Consider the following 26,738-nt stretch of genomic DNA (forward strand, 5'->3'; position numbering starts at 1 on the left):
CGACCCTTTGAACTTGGCCATGGCTTGCCATATGTTGAAGTTATATTGGCCAAAGAGGGCTTAGTGGTTGGCGACTCTCAGCTGAAGGCTGGAAGACAAATAAACCTTACATCTGAAAAGATCCAGCCTCCTGGTGTCTTTATTTTTGGGGGTGGCCCCGGGTTGTCCTTGCCTCTCCTTGTGGTTAACCACCTCGACCACAAGGGAATCGGGGGCTGGGTGGGAGTATAAGTACTCATGCCCATCGGTTGGCACAAAGTACTTGCATTCGACTTGAGCTGGGGCCCGACTTCCCGAGTGGGATGTTGAGCTGCCCGACACGGGTCTTGGCTCTCCCCCTGCCCTTTCCTTTCCCTTACGGGAGGTAGGAGATCTTCCCCTCACAGTCTTTTTCAGTTTCTTGACCAGAGCAGTGGAGGGAGACCAGTGCCGGCTCGTGTACGGCACCGGGGGAGCACTGTGCACGGAGGCCACAGTGCTTGGTGCGGAGTCAGACCCCGCTGCTCTGGTGCCGGAGTGAGTGCTGACTCCATTAGGAGCGCTCTTAAAATGAATATCGCGCTCCTTCTTCGTCCTAGATTTGAAGGACTTGCAGATACGGCACTTGTCACTTATGTGCCCTTCGCCTAAGCACCGTAGGCAGCTGGTATGTGGATCGCTGATGGGCATAGGCCGTTTACAGCAATCGCAGGGCTTCAAGCCTGGGGACCAGGGCATGCCCTGACCCCTGGCTGGGTCCCATCCAGGACTAACGAAGAGTTGGAGAACTACTACTAAGGGTAACTAAGAAAACTAGTAACTATATACAGCTATTTTATGGGATTTGGAAGTTCGCAAGAACAGAGAACGAAACAACGCTAGCCAAAGCAGCAGACATTCCAGTACCGTCACCAGCGGTAAGAAGGAACTGAGGGTGGGGGGAGCCGGTGGCACCCCTTATACCGCACGCCATGCGGGCGCCACTCCAGAGGGCGCCAGAGCCTGTCCCCTACGGATACTGCTGAGGGAAAAACTTCCAGCACCGGTGCATGTAGTGAGCACACACACCCAATATGGAATGGACACGAGAAAGCACTCGAAGAACTCAGGATATGTCTACACTTACTGGGGATCGACGCAGCTGCGAAAGATCCACCAGGGGTCGATTTAGCGGGTCTAGTAAAGACCCACTAAATCAACCACAGATCGCTCTCCCCTTGACTCCAGTACTCCACCAGAACGAGAAGCGTAAGGTAAGTTGGTGGGAGAGTTTCTCCCGTCAACCCAGCGTGGTGTAGACACCGCAGTAAGTTGGCCTAAGGTATGTCAACTCCAGCTACGTTATTCACATAGCTGGAGTTGCGTAACTTAGGTTGACTTAACCCCGTAGTGTAGCCCTGCCCTCAGGTTTTGGGGAGCGCAGTGTTGTTGCGGTGATTTTCTAGGTGCCTAAGAGTTAGGTGCTGTGACACGGAGCTTCGCAATGCCTCACTCCCTTTGTGGTTCTCACCCTTACTATATATTTGTGCGGCATTAGCACAATAGGGTCCTGATCATAGCTGTAGCCCTTACCGTGGGGGGAGGGGGGAAAGATACCTCCTCACCTACCTTGTCTCTCTAATATCACGCAAATAGTAATAATAATAATAATAATTAATAATTTGTTTAAGCATCAGATCCTGCTCTAGTTGAAATCAATGGCAGAACTCACATTGGGCCCGATTCTCCATTGTTTATAATTGATAAATATTTTTGCAAACCAAACAAATCCACGAACCCTGAACAAGGACTCTCTCCATGCTATTTTTAAACTGCAGCCATGTTGGCTGTAGCATTGTCTGAAATGTACATATTTTCTCACCACAGCTGAACTTATTAAAGTTGAACAAAAGCCTTTCATTTTGTTATTAATAAAAATAATCACCTTTTGGGAGACCCCAAGCAAGAAAAATATTCGCTCCGGAAGTGAAAGGTAGGTAGGTTGTTGTTGGTGGTGGTTTTTTTTTTTTTTGGGGGGGGGGGGGGGAGAGGAGGAGGAGGAGGTTATTTTTAAGTGTTTTGCAACATTAACAATGGCCAGGGTTTCTAGGCACACCCAATAACAAATCCCAGTAACATCGCTAAGATGGAAATAAAAGACATACTATTATCTCCATCCTACTGATGGGAGACAGAGAGAAGTTAAGTGACTTTCCCAAGGGCACAGTCAGTGGCATAGAAGAATTCTGGAGTTTCTGGCTCCCAGTCCTGTGCTCCAGCTCCACCTTTCCCCTATAAATATTATTAATCCTTGGCTAGATTTCCACAGCAGTGAGTTAGTAAAATCTGATTCAAGAGGTGAAACATTGCTTACTTTTGTAGGAATACCAGCTCTTTCAGCTCTTCTTAACCCTTCCACGCCTGACTTGTTAGAAATGACGAGGACTATCTGTGCGTAGCTGGTTGGCTTTTTTGTGCTGGTTATTAGGGCTTCAAGGTTTGTGCCTAAAAATGAAAAAGAAGAAATGAAGACCAAGCATTTCTTGGAGGGTAAATATACTGAACGTTCCGAGGTGGCTTTTAAAAACAGTAACATAGGAGGAGTCTGAGCCAATGGCCCCTGAAGTCAATGGGTGTCTTTCCACTGACCTTAGTGAGCATTGGCTTGGACCCCTGGCGTGTGTGAGAACATGAAATGGTTTAATAAGTTATGCATTTGTAAAACCTACTTTCCAGTGCATGAACTATGCTGCATTTGTTACTTTTGGGGCTGCCTATATGTCTATAAAACACAGAAGGAAAGTTTGGTGTGTTTGAAAATACAATGCTGCATTCCTCTGAGCAGCTGGTTGATCGCTTGAACGTGGTATAGAGGTATGTGGGCAAAAGCTACATATGTAGGTGTATCTCACAAACATTTTGCAGCCGTGGGTAATGATCAGAGTATATCCAATTCAAAATGGCCTAGGGCAAAAATCAGTTCTGCCTGCCCCGAGGAGCTGCCCCCTGATGTCGATCTCTAGGCACCTGACCGAAAGCTCACTGAAGTCCATGGGAACACTTCCAGTAACTTGAAGCAGTTTTGGTTCAAGGCCTAAGTTTCTTTGTCCAACAGCCTGTGTTGCACCTTGTAGTGAAGAATGCAAAAGCCTCACCTGTTCCAGAGATGAGAACAGCCACCTTCACTTTGCTTGTTTGGGTTTTGCCTTGGATATGGTTGTGCAAAAACTGTAACCTATTTGCTTGTAAGGCTTGAAGCAGATTATTGATTTCAACATGGGCAGATTCTTAATGGGGAAGAAAAAAAAAAAGTGTTACATAGGTGTATCTCATAGAACTGGAAGGGACCCTGAAAGGTCATTGAGTCCAGCCCCCTGCCTTCACTAGCAGGACCAAGTCCTGATTTTGCCCCAGATCCCTAAGTGGCCCCCTCAAGGATTGAACTCACAACCCTGGGTTTAGCAGGCCAATGCTCAAACCACCAAGCTATTCCCCCCCGCATGTAAACAGAGAAATACAGAGGACATAAAAGGACTTCAGCACCTCTGAGAATTAGACCAGTAGCACTTCTTGTTTCTCATCACTTCAAAGCTAACAAACACTTATATGTACTGTAACTGGAATCTTCAGGACTATCATTTTAACACACCTATGAAGCAAATGTGACAGAGTATCTATGGACCAGATCCTCAGCTAACATCAGTGGAGCTTCACTGATTTACATCAGCTGGCCCTACATTCCTCTAGGTAAATGAGACTCCAGTACCTGTGTGTCGGGAGACGACTTTCCCAATCAGCCAGGCTTCCTCATGTCTCTGTACGTCTTTCAGAACCTGCTGAGCCAGTGCCTTTTCTACCACCAAGACTGCGCCAATCCCACAATTAAATGTTCGGGCCATCTCCTCTTCTGAGAGGTTTCCCTCTTTTTGAAGCCAAGAGAAGATTTCAGGTATCCGCCAACTGTGAGCATCTGAAAATGATTGAAGCTGTAAATTGCTTGTTGAAATACAAAACAAGTGTTGAATAGAAATGATTGTCTTGACACAAATACTCAAGTTCCTAGAATATCAAGAGCCAGAATTTCTGGACATGAATTACAAATGCAAAAATGATTAGACCTGGGGCAGTCTTAGGCCCAGTGATCTTTGCTGCAATGCAGAAGAACTGGGATTTAATTCCCAGTCCCTGTCTCTTACTGCCTCAGTCAGCAGGGTCTGGAGTGTTGGAAAATGTGGTTCAGCCCATGGAATGTAGGAAATGAATTACTCAACTGTGACCCATTGGCTAATAATTAGGAAGAGGCTCTGAGGATACTTCAGAAGGTGCTCTTATTAGTCATCCTCTCCTGGGAAGATGACAGCTGCAGTGGTAGAGAGGGTATAAAATGAGGGAGGCACCACCAGATTCCAACAGACAACAGACAAGACCCCTTTCCCCCATGGCAAGAACTGATTGGCCTGCAGCAGCAGCATTGCTGAACAAGTATGATGGAGTTAAAAAGGAAGTAGATTTCTTTTTGCCATATTATATTTTAAATGTTATGTCCTGGTTTTCATACATTAGTACTCAACAGATTTTAGCATATAGAAGAGGCGAACTAGAAAAATAAAACACAGATCTGATGAGCTCAGTCTGTGGAAGGAAGTCCAATTTATTATTTGGAACGGAGAACTGAGAGTCACGAGTTCTGTTTTATTCTGCACCTGGCACCAACACTATGTGATCCTGAACAAGTCACTTAACTTTGCTGTGCCAACAGTTGCTTGCTTGTAAAATGGGAATAATAATATCCCACTAGGTTATTATGAGGATTAATTAATGTAGGTAAAATGGTTTGAGATTTCAGAAAGGCAGTATCCAAGTGCAAAGTATCATGATTATGATGTTATGCACACATTCCTCCTAACTAATTACACTCTATTGCACAACAAAGTTCTCTCAAACAAGTTAGATTGACCTGAGCTTGTGTGATGTTACAAAACAGTAGCGACTCTCTTTTGGTTGTTTTTAAACCACCTGGTTCCTTAAACAAACAAACTCAACCCAAAACATTATGAGTTCAAGGGAGGAGAGATTGCAATCTTAAGGCTACAAGGTAGGGTGACCATATTTCCCTATGCTGAATACGGGACACCTGGTAAAATTATTTGTATTCAAACAAGTTCAGCGGCAATCAATCAGAACGATTCAGTACAAACATTCAAATTAACATCAAGTTGACTGAGCCCCTGTTAAAAAGAAATACTGCATAGTTGGATTCTTTTTATTTACCTTTTTATCTTTAAAGCTGAAGGGTTCACACAGGGAGAGGTGACACACACTCCTGTACACCTCTCTCACAGGGTGGGGTGGGGGGGGAACCGACCCTCCCCTCCCTGCCCAGCGCTCTCCGCCCTCCATGCCTGGCTGGGCCTCCGGCATGGACCTGCCTCTCCTGGCGCTGCATCTTCCGGAGGCAACACATGGGCGGGGGGGAGGGAGGGGGAGATGGGACGGATGGACGCAGGGTCACATGACCCCCTCCCCAGATTTCTGCCAGGGTTCACACCAGAACATGGCCAGCAGCAGCCTTTCGGCACTGTGCGGGAGGGAAGGGAGCTACTTCCAGCCCCGCGGGGGGGAGGGGGGAGAGAGATATGGGATGACCTGGCCCATGTCTTTGCAGAGCTCATCTCTTCCCCCGGCCTCCCTGTGTGGCTGGAAGCAGCTTGTTCCTTCCTGCCCACATAGCGACGAAAGGCAGCTAATACCTCCAGGCTGTTGCTGGCCACCGACATACCCCAGCCGCCTCCTGTCCCCCACCTACAGCATGGGCAGGAAGGGGTTAAGCCCTAAGGATGCACTGTGCACCAGGGCCCAGGGAACCTGACTGCAGAGGCTTCAGCGAACCTGGCCAGAGAGGTGGCTCAGCAGGGGAGGGTGCCTAGGGGATGGAACAACCCTGCGCTCCCTGGGGGTAGGACTCAGGGCAGGGGGAAGGGTGAGTGAAGAGGGTGCTTAGTCCCTGCCCCAGGGGTTGCTATGGAGCCTGCAGGGTCGGGGCACGAACAGGCTGAAAATCGCTCCCCCCCTGCCACTCCAGAGCTTAGCTGAGGGGCGGAGCGGCTTCCCCGTGCCAGTGCTGTGCGGGGCTTTGGCACACACAGGGCTCGGCTCCTTCTGGCCACCGCCCTGGGCTGGAGGGTCTTGGGCTTTCCTGGGGTGCCAGCCCAGCCAGAGGCAGTGGGGGAAGGAAGGAGGCTGCTGGCCAGGTTGTTGGTGAGCTCAGTGCTCCAACCAGGGGCTGGTTCTCCACCCAGTGCTGGGAGTGGGACACGCTCTGCTGGGGGGGATATGGAGGAGCAGTGAGCTGGGGAAGGAGGGGACAAAGGGGAAAAACAGCGAGAGGGGGAGCACATCAAGGGCCAATGAGTCAGCAGCAGAGGTGACACGTAATCAGCCACTGCCTTGTGCTTGCCTGCATGCACCAGCCACCGCAGCTCGGAGCGTGCAGCCAGCGCTGGCAGGAAACTGGATGGGGGGTGGGGTCCTGCTGGCGGAGAGCCGGCACGCAGTGCGGGTTGTGCTGACAGACCAGCTGGGGGAGCAGCTGACCCCGTGCACTGCATCTTCACCCCGCCACCAGCCTTGCATACCCAGCCCCATTGTCAGCCACTGGACACCCCCCCCCCCCAGGTCACCGCTGGTGGGCAGGCGGTTGGTGAGCAGGGATCCAGCCAAAAGCAGGACCCACCAGTACTGGTGGAGGGGGGGGGGGGGGGGGGAAAAACAGAAAATATGGGACAATTTGCCCATTTTTAAGAAAAAGTCAGGACACCTACAGGAGGGCTTAAATATGGGACGGTCCCTTTAAAAACAGGACATCTGGTCACCCTACTACAAGGTACTCTGTAGGTATTCTGAGTGAAAGGGGAAATTCAATAAAGATCTAGTAAAAAAATAAACTGTGTTCTAGACATGCAAATGTGAGACTCAAGGAAAGTGTCTGTTTACCTTATACCACATTGATGGGCTTTTCAGGTCCATGCCCACAACTGCACATTTTTTTAATATGATGCCCATTTTGCTTCCTTACCTAAAACTACACCAAATGATTCTGGGAGAACTCGGGGGATATTTTCCAACAGACCTCCTCCAGTGATGTGGGCGTAGGCCTTAACACGCCCTGAACGAAGGAGAGGCAACAGAGTTTTACTGTAGATTTTAGTTGGGGTTAACAGTAGTTCCCCTGTGAATGTAAAATGAAAAAGACTGATTAAAACATAGAAATAAACGTCAATCGAATTAAATCAAGGAAGCCTAAAAATATTCATTTACCAGACATTGAAAAGCAACTACTATATGACGGAGTAAATTGAAGTGGAAAGAGAAAAATGCTTTGCTCTAACTCCTGTAGTACACACCAGTGTTATTACCCATCTGCCCCTCAGCTTAATTTGTTTCAGTGTATTTAATTTGAGAAAAGGGAAAGAAGAATATAGTCAAGTAATAGTGGAATCATAAAAAAAGCTATGTTGGGAAAACAATCATGACATTTTGTTACACAGCAGGAGAAGAGGTAGATGTATTAGTGATGGTACCTAACGTCTGGTCACCAGAGCCACCATCTGATGGAGAAGTGAAATCTAAAGACGACTTTTCTACAATCTTCCTTACAAGGCTAAACCCATTGCTGTGAACCCCAGAGGAAGCTATTCCAATGACAACATCTCCATCAGCAATTCTCTCCAGTTGGGGGAGCATCTGTCCTTGTTCCACGGCACCAACTGCAAAGCCAGCGAGGTCGTACTCCCCAGGCAGATACATGCCAGGCATTTCAGCAGTCTCTCCTCCTGCAGGGAACAAGGAGAGAGAAAGAATGGGGTGAAAGACATTGTGATCAATATACATATGATTTTTATGTGTTTCCAACCGGATGCGAAGGAATGCAGCGGTGTAAATAGGCTACATTTAAAAAAAAAAAAAAAAATTAATTAGCAGCAGCATTTGTCACATGGCTGTAGCTCCTGTCATTGGAACGGATGACAGGCAAATTGGAATGTTGTCAAGAAATCCTCATTTCTGATGGCCAGGTTTAAAATTACTATATACCTAACATTTGTTTATACAGATTTTTTTCATAGGGTTTGTTATCTCAGTGCTAATATGGCTTCCATCACAGGAGTGATGCACAGAGCACAGAGCCCACCTCCTGAGCATGCAGCCCTACTGAAAACTAAATCTATTCATTTATACAGCAAAATATAAATGCTCAGATTAGCACTCTGGAGAATAACAGACAGGTTGAATTCCCCTCTGGGGTGTGCCTACACTACACAAGGAAATGTATCCAAGGACACTGAATGCATTAAATAATTGATTGCTTCCCTTGTCTTCAAAATGGTTTAGCGTATCCAGACAGCAACGTTGTTTGGCAGAACCATGCTGGCACATCCATACACAGAATGCTTTACTAACCTGGTTGTACCAGTACACTCTGAAGTGTCTATCCATAGTGCCAGGACTGCTGATGGGAGCAGGGGGTTTTCAGTAATTTCTAAACACATGGCACTGCATTGTGGGATGGCGTTAGCAAGGCTAGTTGAATCAGTGCAGCTGCAATGCTTATGGCTTCCTGTCCACACTGGAGAGAAACCCTTGTTGATTGCACCATTTCAGCCATACCTGAGCTAAAGGCCTTCTCCTAGGTGTTGCGACCATTTTGTACAAATAAGTCTTGCAAAGTGCATGGGACAGCTGCAGTGTGTGGATGCAAAGGGTTGTACAGCTGTTATAGTTTGTTGTAACTTCTTTTTTTGCCTAGTGTTGACAAGATCTGATGTATTTAAAAGTAGCTCTCTCATGTAACAAAATGTCTGGAAAAATTAGTGATTTTAACAGGTCTGAAACAGAGACAGTGATAGAATTCTAGCATCCTAATGGCTACATGACTCATGGTCTCGGATATTTCTGAATGTGAGCACACAATGATACACAGTATTCCCATTTAAAACTTAATAATTAATCTCCACCAATTAATTTGTAAGCCTCCAGCTTCCTTTCTAACCTCACTGTAGGTGGCTATGTTTACAGTTGTGTAGTAATTGTAATGGAAATTAAGCTCTGAAATTTAAACAATTTAGTCAATGCATGTGACAAGTTTTGATATTTAAATATAAGTGTATTTTAGATGCAGGGTTTGAAGTAAGTAGCCCATTTGTTCATATACTGGTATGAAGTAATGAATTAAGAAAATTTTGATTGGCAATACATACATTGCCAGTTTTTCACGGACAAAGCTTGTAAAATACCTGTAAAATGAGACATCCCCATTAAGAGAGACTCTTTTCTTTCTATCTTTCAAAGATAGTTACATAATGCAAGATAAGCTTATCTGATTTTGCCATCTCTAACTGGTATATGAGAAGGTTTGTTTTGAAAATTTATTAAGTTTTGCTCCTGTATTTTTACTAGGGGAGATAATTACTTCTAAAAGGAGGAGAAATGTAAAAACAGAGAGAGGGAGCTGAACTTGGCTTTGTAGTTTTTGTTCTTCTAAATTGTAAGCCTACATTCTATTACTTTTATAAAGTAAGGATTCATATTAATACTTGGATAACACAAGATTCTCTAACAGAATTTAAAACATATTAATGAGTTGAATGACTTTTAAAGGTTTAATTTTTGTGAAAATCACAAGTTAAAAGTAATATAGTGGTTCATTGTATGTAAGATTAGCTTCAGTATTGAATAATAGGATACGTACATAATTTGCTAATAAAATATGATCACCTAGTTAATGAGAGTATGAGGGAAAATGCTTAAAAACTTAACATCTTGGGATAAACTGATTTTGTGAAAATTTGGATACTCCAAACACAAAGTCTTCATCAGAAAACAAATATGCCTCTTCAGCACATTTATAAATTGACTTGAAATATAGAAATAATTCAAATATGTGACCTATTGGCAGGAGCTGCATAAAGCCCTTCATTTTTATGATGTTAAATGAAGAGACAGGGAAAGAAAATTGTAAAAACATGGATTCCTGACCTACTCGTAGCTTTTGTGAACAAACAGCACCTGCTATGTAGGTGGATGGAGACCCCATTTCATAAAGCATAGGCAGTTAATCAGAGTCTTATAGAGTTTTGATTTATGAAACCTTTCAAGAGTGTGGACACAAAATATTAAAAAACAGTTTAAAAAAAGGTGCAGCACACAAATTTTCAAATCCCGTATAGGAAGCGAGTGCTCGTACCCAAGAGAGCGCATCCTGCCTTTTTACAAGCTTCAGCTATTCCCGCTATGACTGCTTGAGACACTTCAACATCAAGTTTCCCACAGGCAAAATAGTCGAGGAAGAAGAGGGGCTCTGCTCCCTGAGCCAGGATGTCATTGACACACATGGCAACCAAGTCCTGGCCAATGGTGTCATGTTTCTTACACATCTGTGCAATCTGCAACAAGACAGAGAGACTAGTTTGTAATTTTTGCATGAATTAAAAGCACAAGATCTGAGAGGGGGGGAGGGATAACTCAGTGGTTTGAGCATTGGCCTACTAAACCCAGGGTTGTGAGTTCAATCCTTGAGGGGGGCACTTAGGGATCTGGGGCAAAAATCTGTCTGGGGATTGGTCCTGCTTTGAGCAGGGGGTTGGACTAGATGACCTTCTGAGGTCCCTTCCAACCTTGATATTCTATGATTCCCTGACAATGGGAAGGGAAGGCACAAACATCACGTTGTTCATGTGAATACTGTCTGAAAAGCCTCTAAAATTGCCAGTTCCTTCAAATTAGGGTGTATCCTTTCTCTACGTCGCTTATTTTTGTGGGGAGGGAGATTCTCAATGTTTTTCACAATATGGGTCATATCTTACTAGAGACAGTCTCATGAACACTTCCCCTCCCATTGGCAAGTGTCTAACATCCCTGTGGCAACTACAGCAATTGCTTACATGACATTAGAAAAGAATTTAAGAGGTTTCAGCTGTCTTTAGTGCAATGTAGCAGCTGAAAACAAGGAAGAAAGACAGTATCATGTGACCATCCAGCTCTCCCCAGACCACCAATAAGTAATACACAGACCACCAGATTTCAAGAAGTGAGAGAAGCTTTTTTAGGGGAAGAGAATGAAAGATAAATAAAACGGAGAATGACATGACAAATGGTACAGTTCACTTCTAGAACACCTCTCATAAAAGGATCTCATAGTGATTTGTAAACATACGCGAGTTAAGCCTCACAGCACCCACCTGGTGGAGAAAGAGAATATCATTATCCCCATTTTTGTAGACTGAAGAAGTTGAGGCAAAGAGTGGTCAATGCCATAATTATCAAGTTTGTGTGTCTAAAGCTTGGAGCCTAAAATCAATATCCAAGCCCTAAATAAGGAGCCTGCTGTACTCCCAGCTCCAAACGTTACAAAAGCATAGCTAAAAATTATGCAATTTAAAAACAAATAAATTTTGGCTGTTTATTTGCCTTCTTAGTTTTCAATCTTTAGGTTACATTCATGTCATATTTTCAAGCTATACACCATAACCACCAGGGCTAGAATCTTACTATAAAAATAATTATCAGGATTGATATTCTCATATAATCCCTTGCCTCCAGGAGCTGGGGCTTTAAGCAAAATATCAAACAGTGTGAGACTTGTGATAAAATTGTGAGAGTTGACACTACTGAGACTGATTTCCAAGGCACTAAACAACCATAGCTCCCATGGAAGTTAACAAAGGGTGCCCACGAACCCTTGATGTGACTAAGTGACATGGCTGGATTTTAGCACGTCAGCTGCAGTGATGGAGTTAGTGTGAAATAGCAGGTACTTCACAACTATGCTTTTCTGGACCAGGCACAACAAGTACAAGAAACTCTTCCCCTATTTCCTAAGCAAAAAAAATAAAAATGACGACCAAGTTCAAAATAGCTCTGATAAAACTGGATCACTACATTATTATTAGTAGTAATAGTAATGCAGTAGCACATAGAATGCCCAATCAAAACCGGGACCCCACTGTGCTACGCACTGCATAAACACAGAGTAAGAGATGGTCCTGCCCTGAAAAATTTACCATCTAAAAATGAGACCAGATACAATAGGTGGATTTAACGAACAATAAGAGTAAGAAGGGCAAGGTTCAAAAGAAGAAGAAGTGGGGAGAGCACAGCTCCTAGTAATTGCCTTTTCCTGGCTTGGTTAAGGAGTGCTCCCACATTGATCCTCCTTAATTGATGAGGCGAGAGTTCCCCCTCCTGTTTCAATCTACGTTAACCACTGGAGAATGGTACAAAGGGACCCCATTAAGATTATGCAATTATACAGAGAAGGTAGATAGTGCATAACGTCATTCTGAGTCAACAGGAAAGTACGTTTTGGTGGCTTTTTTTTTTTTTTTTTTTTAAACTACAGTTTATTTCCACTTTAAAAATAAAAATTCACCTCAACGATGTTTATTTTTGTTACCACTCTCTATTTCCATCTTTTCCAACTGCTGATGACTTGGACATAGAAAGGGATCCTTTGATTTTAATAATAATAAACATTTATGAGAGCACTGAGATTTGAATATCATTCATTTACAGTTCAATGCTACATTATTTGTGTACCTGAAACTCCCAACAGAAGTTTTGGGAAACAGGGTCCCAGTCTTTAAAGCTCCAAAAATTTCTCTGGTGTGAACAAGAAAACTGATGGGCACAACAAAAACTCCAACTCATGCTGTCCAGCAGTAAGACATAGTCGTTCTGCTCCGTTGGATACAGATGTTAAAAGACTGTGGGCCAGATACTCAGCTGGAATAAATTGGTAGAGCTCCATGAATCTGACTTAAGATCTCATCTTAGGGAATGTTCATTTTTTTAATTTAATTGGGGAGTACAAAATGCACTCAGAATAAAATGGTCCAATCAGTGTGCACAAATATACAATGGCCACTACATAGTCTTATTGTTTGGCTCTGCGATTGGACACTGTGTGTGTAGAGATGGAGGCCCTGATTCAACAAGGTATTTAAATACGTGCCTAATTTTAAGCATGAGCAGTCCCTGACTTTAATGGGGCTTCTCACCTGCTTAAAATCAGGCATGTACTTAGCTGAACTGGGATCAGAAAGAAGATGCTTTTTAAAGTATGAATGTGTATTATTCTGAACACAATAAGCATCCCCGATTAATAATCTCGGCATTGATGTGGACAGGTGTTTTGCTTTTAATCAGGACAATCCTTCCTGCACAGGTGTTTTCAGTTACCTTGAGTTTTGTTCCAACACCATCAGTTCCAGACACCAAGATAGGATCTTTGTAACCAGCTGCTTTCAAGTCAAAGAGACCAGCAAATCCTCCGAGCTCTGCATTGCAGCCTGCCAACCAGAAAAAAAAGTCAAAGGAATTGAACTTTTACTCCAATGGGATCCTGCCGGATCCTCCACCACTGAAGAGATTCCTTCTGAAGCCACTCAACATGACTTTAGTCAAAAGAAGGGATCACAAGACTCTCTCTTCCCTTCCCTCTCCTGGCTCCCCAAAGACCAAGTGCCCCTCCACAGTAGTCTCAGCCTCTATTAAACTAGGTCCTGATCTAACCCCTATCATTGATTTCAGTTGTAAATTGGGCCCTTGGGGAACAAGAGCTGAGCTCTGGGCATAAGTTTTGATCCCACGTGTTTATGCTGTTGATAAAAACAACAAAGCAGTGTGGGATTTTTGGGGAAGGAACGTACCAACTAATATACTATCCAATTTCCAAAGCAATATCTGAGTCTAAATAAAAGCACTAAGAGTATTAAAATGCTGCAAAACATACATCTCTAAACTGTATTTAGGTTGTCTGGGCCTGACTGTTCACTGCCCTACACCCTGTGTAAACTGCTTACACCTGCGCAAAATATGTGCAAAGTGACTGAAAACCATTACTATTCTGACTGGTCACATTTTACATCCCCTTTGCACAGAAAGTCAATGGGACTTAAGCTCTTGAGTCATCTACGCACTTTTGCAAATGTTACCCCTGGTGCCAGTGAAAGGTGCGGATTAATAGCCTAGTATACTGAAGACTTCTAACCACTTATGATCGATTCCTACAAATCACCCAAATGTAGAAAACCCATTGGAACTGAGCCAAGAACAATGGGCCCTGATCCAGCAAACCATTGATTAAAGCACATGCTTAACTTTAAATACTGGAGTAGTTCCACAATAGGCCAGTTAAGCATGTGCTTTAAATTGCTTCACTGGACTTAAGCCTTGAAACATAGGGAGTTCCTTATCCTTTTAGGATATATTTTTATAATTACATAAACCTTGTGATTGCAATTCAATAGTTAATGTAGATTATTTGTCCCTTTTTGTACTTAAAAAAGCTTTCTGTAAAAGTAGATAAGAAATGGCTGTAATAGGCTGAAGCCCAGTCCTCCCTGAAGAAAGTTGCCAATGGGACATTTTTCCCCCACTGAGATGCAACACCCATTTTATGTCTCTACCTACAGTGCATTATTACTGTCAAGTACATATATGTTTGGCTTCCAGTTGTTAAGATTAGCATACATTAAAAAAAAAAATACCTAACAATGAAAGGGGCAAAGCTGGAAAAAACAGAATTAATAATGAAAATTATTCACAGGTTTGGTAAATGTGAAAGAGATATAAAGCTATTTGAAGGTCTTTAATTAATTTGAAAATTGAAATAAACTGTATTAACAAAATGTCTGTATTCATTGCAGACCCACACTTTGTTATACCACCATTAGTGACTTGTTATGGCAAGTCAAGTTTCTGAAACCAGCACGAGGAGGGTCTGACCTGATCAGAGTTATCTGAGGAGCACATGGGTGTCTTGTATGCAAAACTGAGGTATTTCCATGTATGATGTATGGGGAGTTTTACACTTTCAGTGAAAAGTCACAGGCTTTCAAAACATGTATTGAAGAAAAATGAATATCTGATACTGTACTCAAACTGATAATATATTTACTTAAAAATATGAGCAGGTGGTGAGACTTTTGTTCATGTATCTTAAATTTAGGGAATAAACCTCTGTGTTGCATGAGCACCCTCAATTCTGTCGAACTCAAGGGGAGTTGAGAATGTGCTACATCTCTCAGGTAATACGTTTTACAGGGTCATTTTGACAAGTGATTCTGTATCTTTAGGGATTTTTGCATTTTGAATATCTCTTGGGTGTTTGCTCAACCTTGAATTTTCAAGGCAGGACACACAAACATGAGCATTTGCGTCATTCTAAAGATCTAATGACATGTATGGTTGTCAAGAACTGAGTGAACCAGGGATAATGGTACAAATCTGAGCTTACCTGGCCTTGAGGTGGCTGCTGCTAAGGGTTTAATTTTCTGAACCAAGGTATTGCCAGCTGCGATGTCTACCCCACTGTTTTTGTAAGTCAGGCCTCTAAAAGATTGTTAAAAAAAAGTTTAAAGTAACCAATTACTAATGGCATAAATATGTTTGCCTTTTATAGTATTTACTTTCCTACATTACTGTGATAATTAACTATATAGAACTCGATCCTGGCCCTAGTGAACTCAATGGGAGTTTTCCTAGTAGCATCATCCCTTTCATGTTTGCACAGTACTTTGCTAACGTAGCGTACGCTGAAAGCATTATTAGAATAGCATGAAAGAATTCAGCAGCAGTAACACAACATCTACTATACCACGTATTTCAGACCAGCTCAGTAACTCAAAGATTGAGGCACTGCACTGCTGTTTTGAGGCTAAGCTCATGCACATGGCTGAAGATAGGAAATAAGAGTACTGTGCTGTGTGATATATGAACACTCCTAGCCATCATAAGGACTGCATCAGAGACCAGAACATAAGCCAACTGGCTACACACCAAGATACAATTTGCACAAAGATGACGTTCAAAAGAGGGACAATGGGCTCGGTTCTGCAGACACTGGTCCATTGGCTTCAATTAGATTACTCACATGCTAAAAATTAAGCATCCGCTTAAGTTCTTTGATGGATCAGGCAAGCATGCTCAGTGGCTTGCAGGAAGCTCAAAATAGCATCCCATAATGAAGGTATTACATGGATCAGCACTGCTCTATGAGAGCATATCCTTCAATTTAAGGTTAGTCCTTCCTTAATGACTCGGGTGGTAGAGCACAAAACACAGTGCATTTTTTTTTTTTTTATTAATAAGCTTACTTTAAGCAATCTTGTGCTAGAAATCTTTTTAAAAGAATGCATATTTTTCACACTCTCTCTCTCTCTCTCTCTCTATGTAAAAGGCACCCAATGAATATTTGGTTATAACGTGTACCCCAATTCAGTTAATGAATATATGTATACGAATTGGAATATCTATGTTATTAACTGAGATACAAGTTATTTCCCCCATATTCACAGGAAGGACGTTTTATTTTTGGGATGGTCATTGTAGTTGCTTTCAATGCTCAGTTGTAGCAAATGTATTTAACTCAGATTGAGCAATTCGAATTCTTACACGGTCATGGGTATGGATGAGATGGCCTAAGATATTTTAGCTCTCTAATTTTTTTGATTCAGTATTAGGTTTATTCTCAAGGCGAAGCCCAATACTGGTTGAGGAACAGAGATCTGTCAGAATGACTGCCCTCTTCCCAATGTGTCTTATTAAGAAAAATTCCCTACAAAAAGTTGCATACACACACATTTCTGTTCAAACATACAAAAGGAGAAACGTTAAACATTTTCAGCTCCTAAATATATGCTGGGTTTTGTTTTTGTTTTTCCTAAAAAGAGAGTATCTTATTTTCAGAAAATGCTCTGGTTGCATTATAGCAGTGGTGGGCCGCAAGTTGCCCACCCCTGCATTATAGAGTGAAACATTACTGAGGATTGACCCTGCCAGGTGCTGTGCGCCTCCCCTGAGCTGCCCCCTCAGGAGCAGAGGCCTCCCAGCACCTTGCAGAAGAAGTTCCTAGAGACTACTGCTGCACTTTATGGGCCCAATCTTTGGTCCTTGTGACCCAAGGTGGGGCAAAGGTTATTTTGCATCACCTATTTGTTCTCCCAGTACTTGGGGCTGTCTGGCATCAGTCTGGCCTCCAATACACATTAGAGCAGTCTCCGGGCCACTCAAACTTACACTAGCTCCCAAAGGGCTGACACATGAGCAGGAGATCATAAGAGCGTAGAGGAATTCCAGCCATACTCCCTCTCTCTCCATGCCCCCCAAGTTCAGTGCTTTACAGGGTCAGGCTCCTAGTGTCTGTTCAAGTACACTCTTTTCTCGTGTAATACAAATATTCAATTATAATTTTTACTACAGCATTTACACCCATTATACGCTTTCACATAATTAAACAAATTATCAAATGGTGTACTGTACTCTCAGGAGAAATAAGACTAAATACAAGCACCGTTTCACATTTAGTTTATTTATTGTTTATACATAGATGGCTTTACAATATACTAATCAAACAGTACTCTAGTAGCAAAATAGAGACTCTTACTAACACAGCCTCTTATACTTTGCATAATGGTCTATTACCAAAAGTTATTATGGCTGTTAATGAACTGGGGAAGAGGCAGATTGAGAAAAAAATGCTCCATATCTGGTAACATCAGTTAAAAAGTTTGCAAGAGGTTCCTGACTACATCAAAAGGCAGCAGTCAAGAAGAGCAAGAGACACTGCTCAAAACAAAAACAAAAAAACCCACCTTCCCAGGATTAATAAACCCGTGTCTCACAGAACTATTTCAAAATAAGTTACAAATTATAAGCTGGTTGTCAGTCAAAACCCAATAAAGCAGGCGTTCCAAAGCTTCTTGCTCCTTTTACACACATTTTAATAACACTAAGAATGAATCCAATGAAACAATCCACTAACATTTCTCCCATAAACAGATGAGATGACTCTAATGTTAGACTAATGGAAAATATGAATTTAGTGCAGGAGAAAGTTACTGTTGTAAGAGCCTTGGAAACTGAAGTCCCCCATACACAGAATAGGCATAGTACAGGCAGCAGCAGTGCAAGTTACCCTAAACTTGCTTGTCAGTGTTGTTTACCCCAGACCTGGAAGAATCAGCTCTAGGTTGAGAGAGTAATTCAGTTTCCAAACCCAGTCAGTTGCTGGCTTCTCTTGCTGAGATTACTACAGAAATGCCAACCGTAAATTGCTACCTGCATCTGGGTACATCAGAAGCTAGCTGGAGACAACAAGTGAAGTGATCTCTTGAGTTACCGATGTCTTCTGATCACTTCAGGTAGCACTAATAACAATCAATTTCAGGCAGTGCCTTCAGATATATACCTGGAATTGCTGAGGAAAGCTATAGCCCGATAACCAATGTCCTTTCTGTAAATGGCACCCTTGAAGTGTATGGCTGCTACTCCTTTGTTGGCTTCTTCCAGTGCTGCCATCAGATCCTTCTTGATAGCCGTTACCGTAAGGACTCTTCCACCATTAGTCACTACTTTGCCGTCCTTTACTGCCGTGCCTGCATGGAACACCTCCAGCCCTAGTTCTTTAGCCTTAGAAAATCCTGTAATATTTTACAATATAAATATAATCAGTCATTTAAAATACTTTGATCTATCACCTATTATTATTTGTATTCCAGTAGTCCCTAGGAACCCCAATCAAGAATCAAGATTGATTGTGCAGGCCCACATAACCACTCTGGTAACTAAATACATACAAAGAAGCTAAATTCTGTGGACAGACAAATGTGTTCGCTAAATGCCCTGGGACGTGGAAGGAGGCATTTAGCTGAGACATCTGCTTACAGATTTAATTTTTAGTTGTATTTTGCATTACTCTACTCTTAGTTATGACCTTGAGTGACCAAAATAGATCAGCATGTCGCTGGGTAGATACACCCTGCCACGGGGTGTCAGGTCACGTGTGGTCCAAAAGAACGGAAAAGGCTGTACCGCAGCCAGTTAGTTCTTATACTAATGACCTTTACTATGGACACGATAGTTTGGTGTCTAGTGGCTGGCGTCAATAGGGTGGCCCTTCTCGTCAGGGCAGCATGGTCTAATGGCCAGAGTCAGTAGAGGGCCCTTCCACTCGGGGCAATGTGGTCCAATGGCCAGAAGCAGCAAATGGCCCTTCTACAAGGAGCTGTGTGGCATAATGGCCAGAGTCAGCGTAGTAGCCCACCTCATTGAGATTGCATTGCCTGTTGGCCCGTTGGGGGAGTGGGGTGCCACTCAGGGGTGTGTGGCACTCTGGGTAATGGGACTCGGGCCCTCCCTGATCCTCTGAGTGCCAGCCCCGGGCTGTGTCGGTGGTGGGAGTGCTCACCACTGAGTCAGCAGGGATCCTCCCGAAACACTGACTGGTTCCCCAGTTCGCTCAGCGTCAAAAAGTTTATGTTCCCTGGGCTGCTTCTTACCCTTTCCCCCTCGTTGAAGCTCCCCAGGTCCTCTGGGGTCCTCAAATGGCCAGGCTCCCACCAGTGCGGCCCCTTTCCGAGGCTCGTCGGGCAGCCTGGAGTCTGTCTGGCACTCTGCGAGCCCCGGCCCCACAGTCAGGGCCTGTAGTAACTCCCCGGAAAGAGCTCATAGCCCGAGTCCTTCCCCTCCAGCAGCCTGCTTAGACTGAGCTGGGCTGCTACCTTTTATATGCTGGGGCTGGTGCAGGGTAGGTACACCCTGTCACACAGCACCAAAACAACAACGGGCAGTGATGAATTTAATACTATCCTCAGGTTTCACAGCACCTCAACAACATTCCATATTTAAAAAACATAGGAGGACCAGAAAAAGAGGATGTAATGAGTGGGAAATGCTGCGATTGTCACCACAATGCTTATAGTATGAGAGAAAAATATCAGTTTTCCTTCCCAGTCTGAACTTTATATGAAAGGAAAGACATTCTATTTGACTAATGAAAGCTAAAAATCTAACTGTGTGTGTGTGTGTGTGTGTGTTAAAATTCAGTTGTCTCTTGCTGACGCAGAGTCATAAATTGTGTCGTTTCCAAACCTCGATATTACATAGATTAATTTGTGCAAGGCATACGGGGGAAAACTTCTTGCATAGTTACTCCTGATGTCTTTACCTGTTATTTCCAAACCCTTGGCATAGTTTCCTGGATAACCTTCACTAGCCATGACCACAGTCATGGCTGCACTGTCTTCAGACCAAACAGGCATGGAGCTAGACAGCTTTCTATTGATCGTCGCTTGTATAACTTCATACAAATCACTCTTCAATAATGGAAGGATTACCTACAAAAATGTAGACAAGTTAAAAAGACACTAAGGTTGAATTAAGTCCCAAATTTAGACTTTTTAAGAACACAGATTTAATAAAAAAAAGACAGTTACCTTTTCCATAACTGGTGTTCTTTGAGATATGTTGCTCATGTCCATTCAACTTAGATGTGCGTGCCTGCCACGTGCATCAGTGCCGAAAGTTTTCCTCTCAGCAGTATTAGTAGGGGACCGGATCCGGCACCCCCTGGAGTGGCGCCCGTATGCCGCAGTATATAGGGAGTTGACGGTTCCCCCCACCCTCAGTTGGGTGCCGGTCACTTTGTCTGGAGACCGGTGCCAGTCACTCTGCCTGGAGTCCGATCTGGAGCGGGATCTTAGGGACCGGTGGCGCTTGACGGATCCGCGACGGCTTGAAGCAGGGATCTAGGTCTCGCACTTGACGAGCGGTAATGGGATGAGGAGCAGGACTGGAAGTCGGAATGGGCCTGGTGTTGGGAAGCGCCCACACATGGTGATTCCCTCCTAGGGATCGGCGACGCTTCGAGGAATGGTGACATTGATCCCTCGATGGGTCCCTGGAGCGGTACCACGGTCTCGGAGATACTGCGCGCTGGGACCGATACTCCTGCCGGGGGGTGCATGCCTCCAAAGGTCTGCACCCAGTGGCCGATGAGCTGTGCCTCGAGCCACTCTGCCTGTGCCCTAGGTCTGGGGACTGAATGGGGCTGCGCTGCATCTGCCTTTCACGGTCAGATGCGAGGCGGCTACGGGAGGGCGAGCACTGGTGGGCCATTCCCCGCGAAGGGGAATGGTACCGCTGAGGTGGGGACGGAAGCTGTCCGAACGTGAGTTTACCCCATGACCGGGGAACTGCAGGAGCTGGTGTGGGCGGCACCAGGAGGGACATGATCTCCTGCGCCGCCTGCAGGGCCTCTGGTGTAGACGGCACCTGGAGCTGATGGAGGCCTCTGCCACTATCTGGGGTAGCTGGCGGGGAGCGGGTTGGGCTACATCGCTCCACTGGAGCTTGGGCCCGAGATCCCGACGTGGGTGAAGAGTTGCCCGGCATGGGACCTTGCTCACACCCAGTCTTATCCTTTCCCTTGCGGGAGGTTGGAGACCGGCCTCGCACTGACTTCTTGGTTGGAGCCACGGATGGGGACCGGTGCTGGCCCGTGGACGGTCCCGGTGGGGCGCTGCGTACCAAGGTCACGGTACTCGGTGCTGAGTCGGAGCACTGCTCCGGTGCCGGGGTGACGAATATCATGCTCCTTCTTAGTCCGTGGCTTGAAGGACTTGCAAATTTTGCACTTCTCACTAACGTGTCCGTCACCCAAGCAACACAGACAACTGCTGTGTGGGCCACTAACGGGCATGGGCCTCTTGCAGTGATCACAGGGCTTAAAGCCTGGGGACCGGGGCAAGCCCCATCCCGAGGCAAAGTTCCATTTGGGACCTATGAAGTGTCTAACTATGGCTAAGGGATTTATTAACACTAACAGAAAACTATGTACACTATAATACAAGAGATAACTAGTTTGTATGAACGAGCAGCAATAGCACTAGCTGAAGCAGCAACAGTTCCAGCAACGTCACTGGCGGCAAGAAAGAACTGAGGGTGGGGGGAACTGGCGGTGCCCTATATACCGCGGCATGTATGCGCCACTCCATGGCGCATGGGGGCGCCAGAGCCAGTCCCCTACGGATACCGCGGAGGGAAAAACTTCTGGCACCAGTGCATGTGGCGAGCACACACACCTAAGTTGAATGGACATGAGCAAGCACTCGAAGAAGAACTTAAAGCTGATCAGAGAAATTCCAAATAAGTATTTTTTAACAAAGTAAACACTCCCCTGAAGTGTTTGCTACTCAAATCATTGTACATAAGAACCAGAAAATGAGACTAACTAGAGACTGAATATGAAGAAGAGTAAAAGTGGCTGGTCTATTTATGTCATCCATATGGAGTGAAATGTAATTGAACAATCTGCATTAATGGTGAACTCTAAAATTACTAAAAATAATATTTGCAAATCCTTACATTGGCTTTACTTATATGAGTGTCTGGTCACCAAAAGGGATTACATATGTATCTTCTCACCAATGTGATTAAAGGGTTCACTATCTGGTCCTACATAACATTTAACCTGACAGTCTTTCTTCAAAATTTGAACACTGTAATGTAAATTCAAATCCCTTCTAAAGACTCACGTCTTATGCAATGAAGATATATGACGCCTAGAACTGAAAATAAAGAAAGCAAGCATTAAGGTATGCCATTCTCTAGATCATAAGCTGCGTAGGTCTGGGACTCAACTTTGTAGTTTGTTCAGCACTGAAAACATTTTTGGCACATAAACACATAGTAATTAATAATGTGGAAAAATACTAATCTATAACTGTTTTGAAGGAAATTGCTATATAAAACTTAAAATCTAAAATTTCTTTTTAAATCTTAAAACAATTAGGTAATTATGCATTAGATCGTTGGCTAAGTTTTCCCTATTTATAATCAGTGCAAATAAAGAAGTATGGATAAAAGTGTGATATATTTTCCATACCAAACTATTTTCAGTCACTCACCTGACACTCTGGGTCACCAAACCTGCAGTTAAACTCGAGAACCTTAGGCCCATCACTGGTAAGCATTAATCCAGCATATAGCACACCTAAAATGACAAACCAGATTAAAACTAGTCTAAGTGACTGTACAGGCCATTTGTTTTAAAAAACTGTTTATAATGAATGTTGCATTTGCAATGCTATTATTAGGGGGCTGCCAGACCATGTTCACTCTAAACCTTAATTTCAAACAAACATTTGGGGCAAAAATTCTCCAAAATATCCTGCAGAATTTTGTCCACAATTATTTGCTTCTGCTGTTCTTTTAGTCCAATCACTTGTGGGTGCAAATAATAGAATGAAGGCATGCAGTTACCTGATATGTGCAAAGAGACATAAATTCCATTACCTGCACTCATGTGTGATTACCCTGTTAACATTACAGGCACAAAAAATTGTGGACACAATTTTGCAGACTACATCTGAAATTGTTGCCCTTACCATTCTTGCTCATTTGGGGGCTGATCCATCGGACTCAACAGAAAGAAGCCACTGACTTCAGTGGGCTTTGGATCAAGCCTTTGGAACCAAATCCAGCTCCCAAAGAAGTCCAAGTATTGCCATTAACTTCAGTGGGAGTTGGACTGGGCCCTTAGCAGGAGATGGGAGGAGGGAGTATGTTACGTTTGCTGTTTGAAGACATAAACATCTAACGAAACAAAAGCTTCCACCTACCAATATAAGGGACACCCTCTTCTTTCATCCCATCAACCGTTTTCTGAAGAATAGTATCTCTGATTTTCAGCAGCAAATCTTTGGAAATCTAATAAAATATTATTAGAAATTAATGTATTTTTTCCTAGTGTCATACAAGTGCTTTTTTTTTTGCATTGCTTTTAAGAGCCATGCAGCAGTATTCCAGGTATCTTTCACACGTGAATTTCAACAGACAAAGCGAATATCTCATTATCTATCTAGAAAGAGCATACAGCAGTACTGACACTATGGCTCCGATCCCACAACATTTACACACATGTTTAACTCTACACATGCAAGTAGTCCCATTGACATAATGGAACTTCTCATCTGCATAACGTTAAGTATGTGTGTAAATGTTTGCAGGAAGGGGAGGTCAAGACAAGTTAAGGCTGGAATGCGCACAGGACATTACTGACTGAATCACTGTCAAATAAAATCAACATAGCTATGTTGTGATACAAAGTTTACTTTTACAATGGAAGAAAGTCAGTTGACCAGAATATCAATCAAAAGAAAATAAAGTAAATCCCTTTGCAAATAAACAGTTACCCGTCAAACAGAGAGACCAAATCATAACAGACATATGACAAAGGTCAATCATTCTAACTTAAATAAGAGAAAAATTGATCTTTAACCATTTGGTACAGGGTGACCGGGATTTAGTAACACTAAATACCAGCACAAAATGCAATAGGGCAGAAAATGCAGACTTCCACCTTCACAATAAAAATGTAATTCAGTAAGGATGCACCACTCTTTAGTGCAAGACAATCAAGCCTGGTGAAACACAATCCCTTGTGTCAGACTGTCATCTCCCTAGGTTAGAAGCCCTCTCTCTCCAAGCCTGTTTCCCAGGATAGAACAAACAACACACACACACTTTTAATATTAAACTCCACCAAAACAGCCTCCCAATATCATATTACACCTGTGGTGCTGGGCAGTAAGCTCCCATCCCTCCAGTGTTTGGGCCCTGGTCTCCATCCATTAACCGTTTGTGATCCTGGGCTGGTGGCATGGGAGCAACAGTGACACCATCAGTGAAGCACAAGCACTGTAAGGAAACATGAATAGTTACATACCCAAATGGATATGACTAAAACTAGCACCACTGGAAATGGTGAATATAAACCCAGTTTTCAGGCTTATAAAACCTGATCGTAAAAGCAATTAACTCCACCCCCCTAGTAATATAAAACACACATTAGCATTCTAAGCACTTCTCACCCCCTGCTCCCCCAAGAAATATCAACTTGTGCTGTAGAACCCTTATATACAAGTTATTCTGTAGGAACAGCAGAATGCTACTGAGGAGGCACACAGATACGAAGAGCAACTGGAATTTCCATTGCAGAGATTACTCCCGAGGAAGGGAAGCATTACATAATTCTTTTTCCTTCTTCCGTGATCACAAAAAACAAACTGACTTTGAAAATTACATAGCTACCATATGCTTCCATGCTTCCTAGTGTCTTCAAAGAGCTCCCCCTGCCAGTCTCTTTTGGAAATTAAGTGCTGTCAATCACTGTTTGGGCAACTGCAAATATTGCTCGTTCAGGACTGCTTACAAGAACTGTTTATAATTCCATTCAGAGGCAGGCAGGGTACCCTTATAACAATAAGCAAAAAGAGCCAAACAACATACGTATCTCAGACCCTACAAAATTGTACTCACCCATGACGGATTATTTTTGACAACCAAGTAAAATACAATTTTTGCTTTTTCATAGACTCAGACTCTAAGGTCAGAAGGGACCATCATGATCATCTAGTCTGACCTTCTGCACTTTTTAGGCCACAGAACCTCACCCACCCACTCATGTAATAGACCCCTAACCTCTAGCTGAGTTACTGAAGTCCTCAAAGAACTTTCAAGTAAGTTTTCATGTTCTTGTACTGAAATCCTCTGATGTCCTTTTGGCTAATTAAGAGTATCACCTTGTACATAATTAACTTGAGAGAACCACCAGTTTAAGTTCCCCTTAGTTCAAGACCAGGTCACTATAAAGAAGACGACCATCTAATATCTGCAGTTCTGTTTTCTTTAGGCAGGGCAGGATACTGATGTGGCCTCCGCTATGACTGGTCAATAAAGCAGTGATGGCTATTTTTCATATATATCATATCACCCTCCAAAGCTCAAGTGTGCCTCATCTAATATAAGCCTATTTTAGCCCTGAGTGAGACACCCAAGACCATACTTGGACTTCCTATGTTGCAGCATTAATGCAAAGTTACCATGCCATCTTTTTAGAAACTGGGCCTGAATGTTCATTTATACTACAGCCGGTTTACACCAGTCTGCCAGTGTTAAGGGGCCTTAAAGTGGGTGGAACTGAAATATATGTCCATTTCAGGCTTCTCTAGACTGCCAGGATGGTGTAAAGGGGCCTTAGTATTAACAAAAATTCAGGCCCTGATACTGGTTACTTGTACAGTATCTTCTAAGTAACCTGGTATAGTAGGTCCCTACATGTTCCTTCAGTAAGCTGTAGCCCAAACTCTTAAGAGGACGAGAAGCATACTTACAGAAACCTCTTCTCCTACAAGAAGTTCTTCAACAACAACAGTTTCCCCAGCTGCTCCAAAAGTCTTATCCTGCATTAAAAATCATCTTTATTTCTTTTGTCTCCATTTCAGTCATTTCAAACATTCAAACCTTTGTAATCCTCCCAAACCAGCAAGGAAAAATACATCTGGAACCCATCTGTTCTGTTTCCATCCTCCATATCAGACATGTTGGCAATGCTGAATGCTTTCCCCCCCCCCCTCGCTTTTCATAATACAGACATGCTCTTGAAAGTTTATAAACTCAACACTGATACCACTTGGGTTATTGACTGGCAATTCCTCATACCTTTTTTGTTTTAAATTTTGAACCAATATTATTTCAGACTGGAACAATGATTCTCAGCCTTGAAGAGCAGAAAATCCACTTTGTTCAGAACACTTACAGAGGAATGCGAGAACATCGCTCCACGGAAATGTTTGCATGCTGACCACATATTAATGCAGTGCACTGCCAAGGCAACTTTGTGGTTCTCTGAGGCCATATCTACACAATCACTTTTGTCGGTATAACTTATGTTGCTCAGGGGTGTGAAAAAATTTAGCAATTATCTTCGAAAACTCATGGAAGATGGGAAAGATGCCAGAGGACTGGAAGAGGGGAAATATAGAGCCAATCCGTAAAACGGGGAATAAGGACAACAAAGGGGAATTACAATCCAGTCAGTTTAACTTCAGTATCCGGAAAGATAACGGAGCAAATAATCAAGAAATCAATTTGCAAACACCTAG

General features: G+C 43.4%; 1 protein-coding gene across 1 annotated transcript in view; it reads right to left on the reverse strand.

The window, feature by feature from the left end:
* The window catches only part of LOC135879617 (trifunctional purine biosynthetic protein adenosine-3), a 49,485-nt gene that overhangs the window by 11,994 nt on the left and 10,753 nt on the right, over positions 1-26,738 (reverse strand). The window contains exons 5-18 of the mRNA XM_065405666.1: positions 25,968-26,036; positions 24,367-24,492; positions 23,415-23,502; positions 22,701-22,786; positions 19,961-20,129; positions 18,203-18,434; positions 15,251-15,345; positions 13,192-13,301; positions 10,199-10,397; positions 7,539-7,790; positions 7,034-7,186; positions 3,725-3,928; positions 3,114-3,245; positions 2,333-2,463 (exon numbers count right to left, since the gene is read on the reverse strand). Coding sequence (XP_065261738.1) covers positions 2,333-2,463; positions 3,114-3,245; positions 3,725-3,928; positions 7,034-7,186; positions 7,539-7,790; positions 10,199-10,397; positions 13,192-13,301; positions 15,251-15,345; positions 18,203-18,434; positions 19,961-20,129; positions 22,701-22,786; positions 23,415-23,502; positions 24,367-24,492; positions 25,968-26,036 — 2,046 coding nt within the window. The remainder of the gene's footprint in view (positions 1-2,332; positions 2,464-3,113; positions 3,246-3,724; positions 3,929-7,033; positions 7,187-7,538; positions 7,791-10,198; positions 10,398-13,191; positions 13,302-15,250; positions 15,346-18,202; positions 18,435-19,960; positions 20,130-22,700; positions 22,787-23,414; positions 23,503-24,366; positions 24,493-25,967; positions 26,037-26,738) is intronic.

Source organism: Emys orbicularis, chromosome 1, assembly GCF_028017835.1.
Source record: "Emys orbicularis isolate rEmyOrb1 chromosome 1, rEmyOrb1.hap1, whole genome shotgun sequence".
NCBI lineage: Eukaryota > Metazoa > Chordata > Testudines > Emydidae > Emys > Emys orbicularis.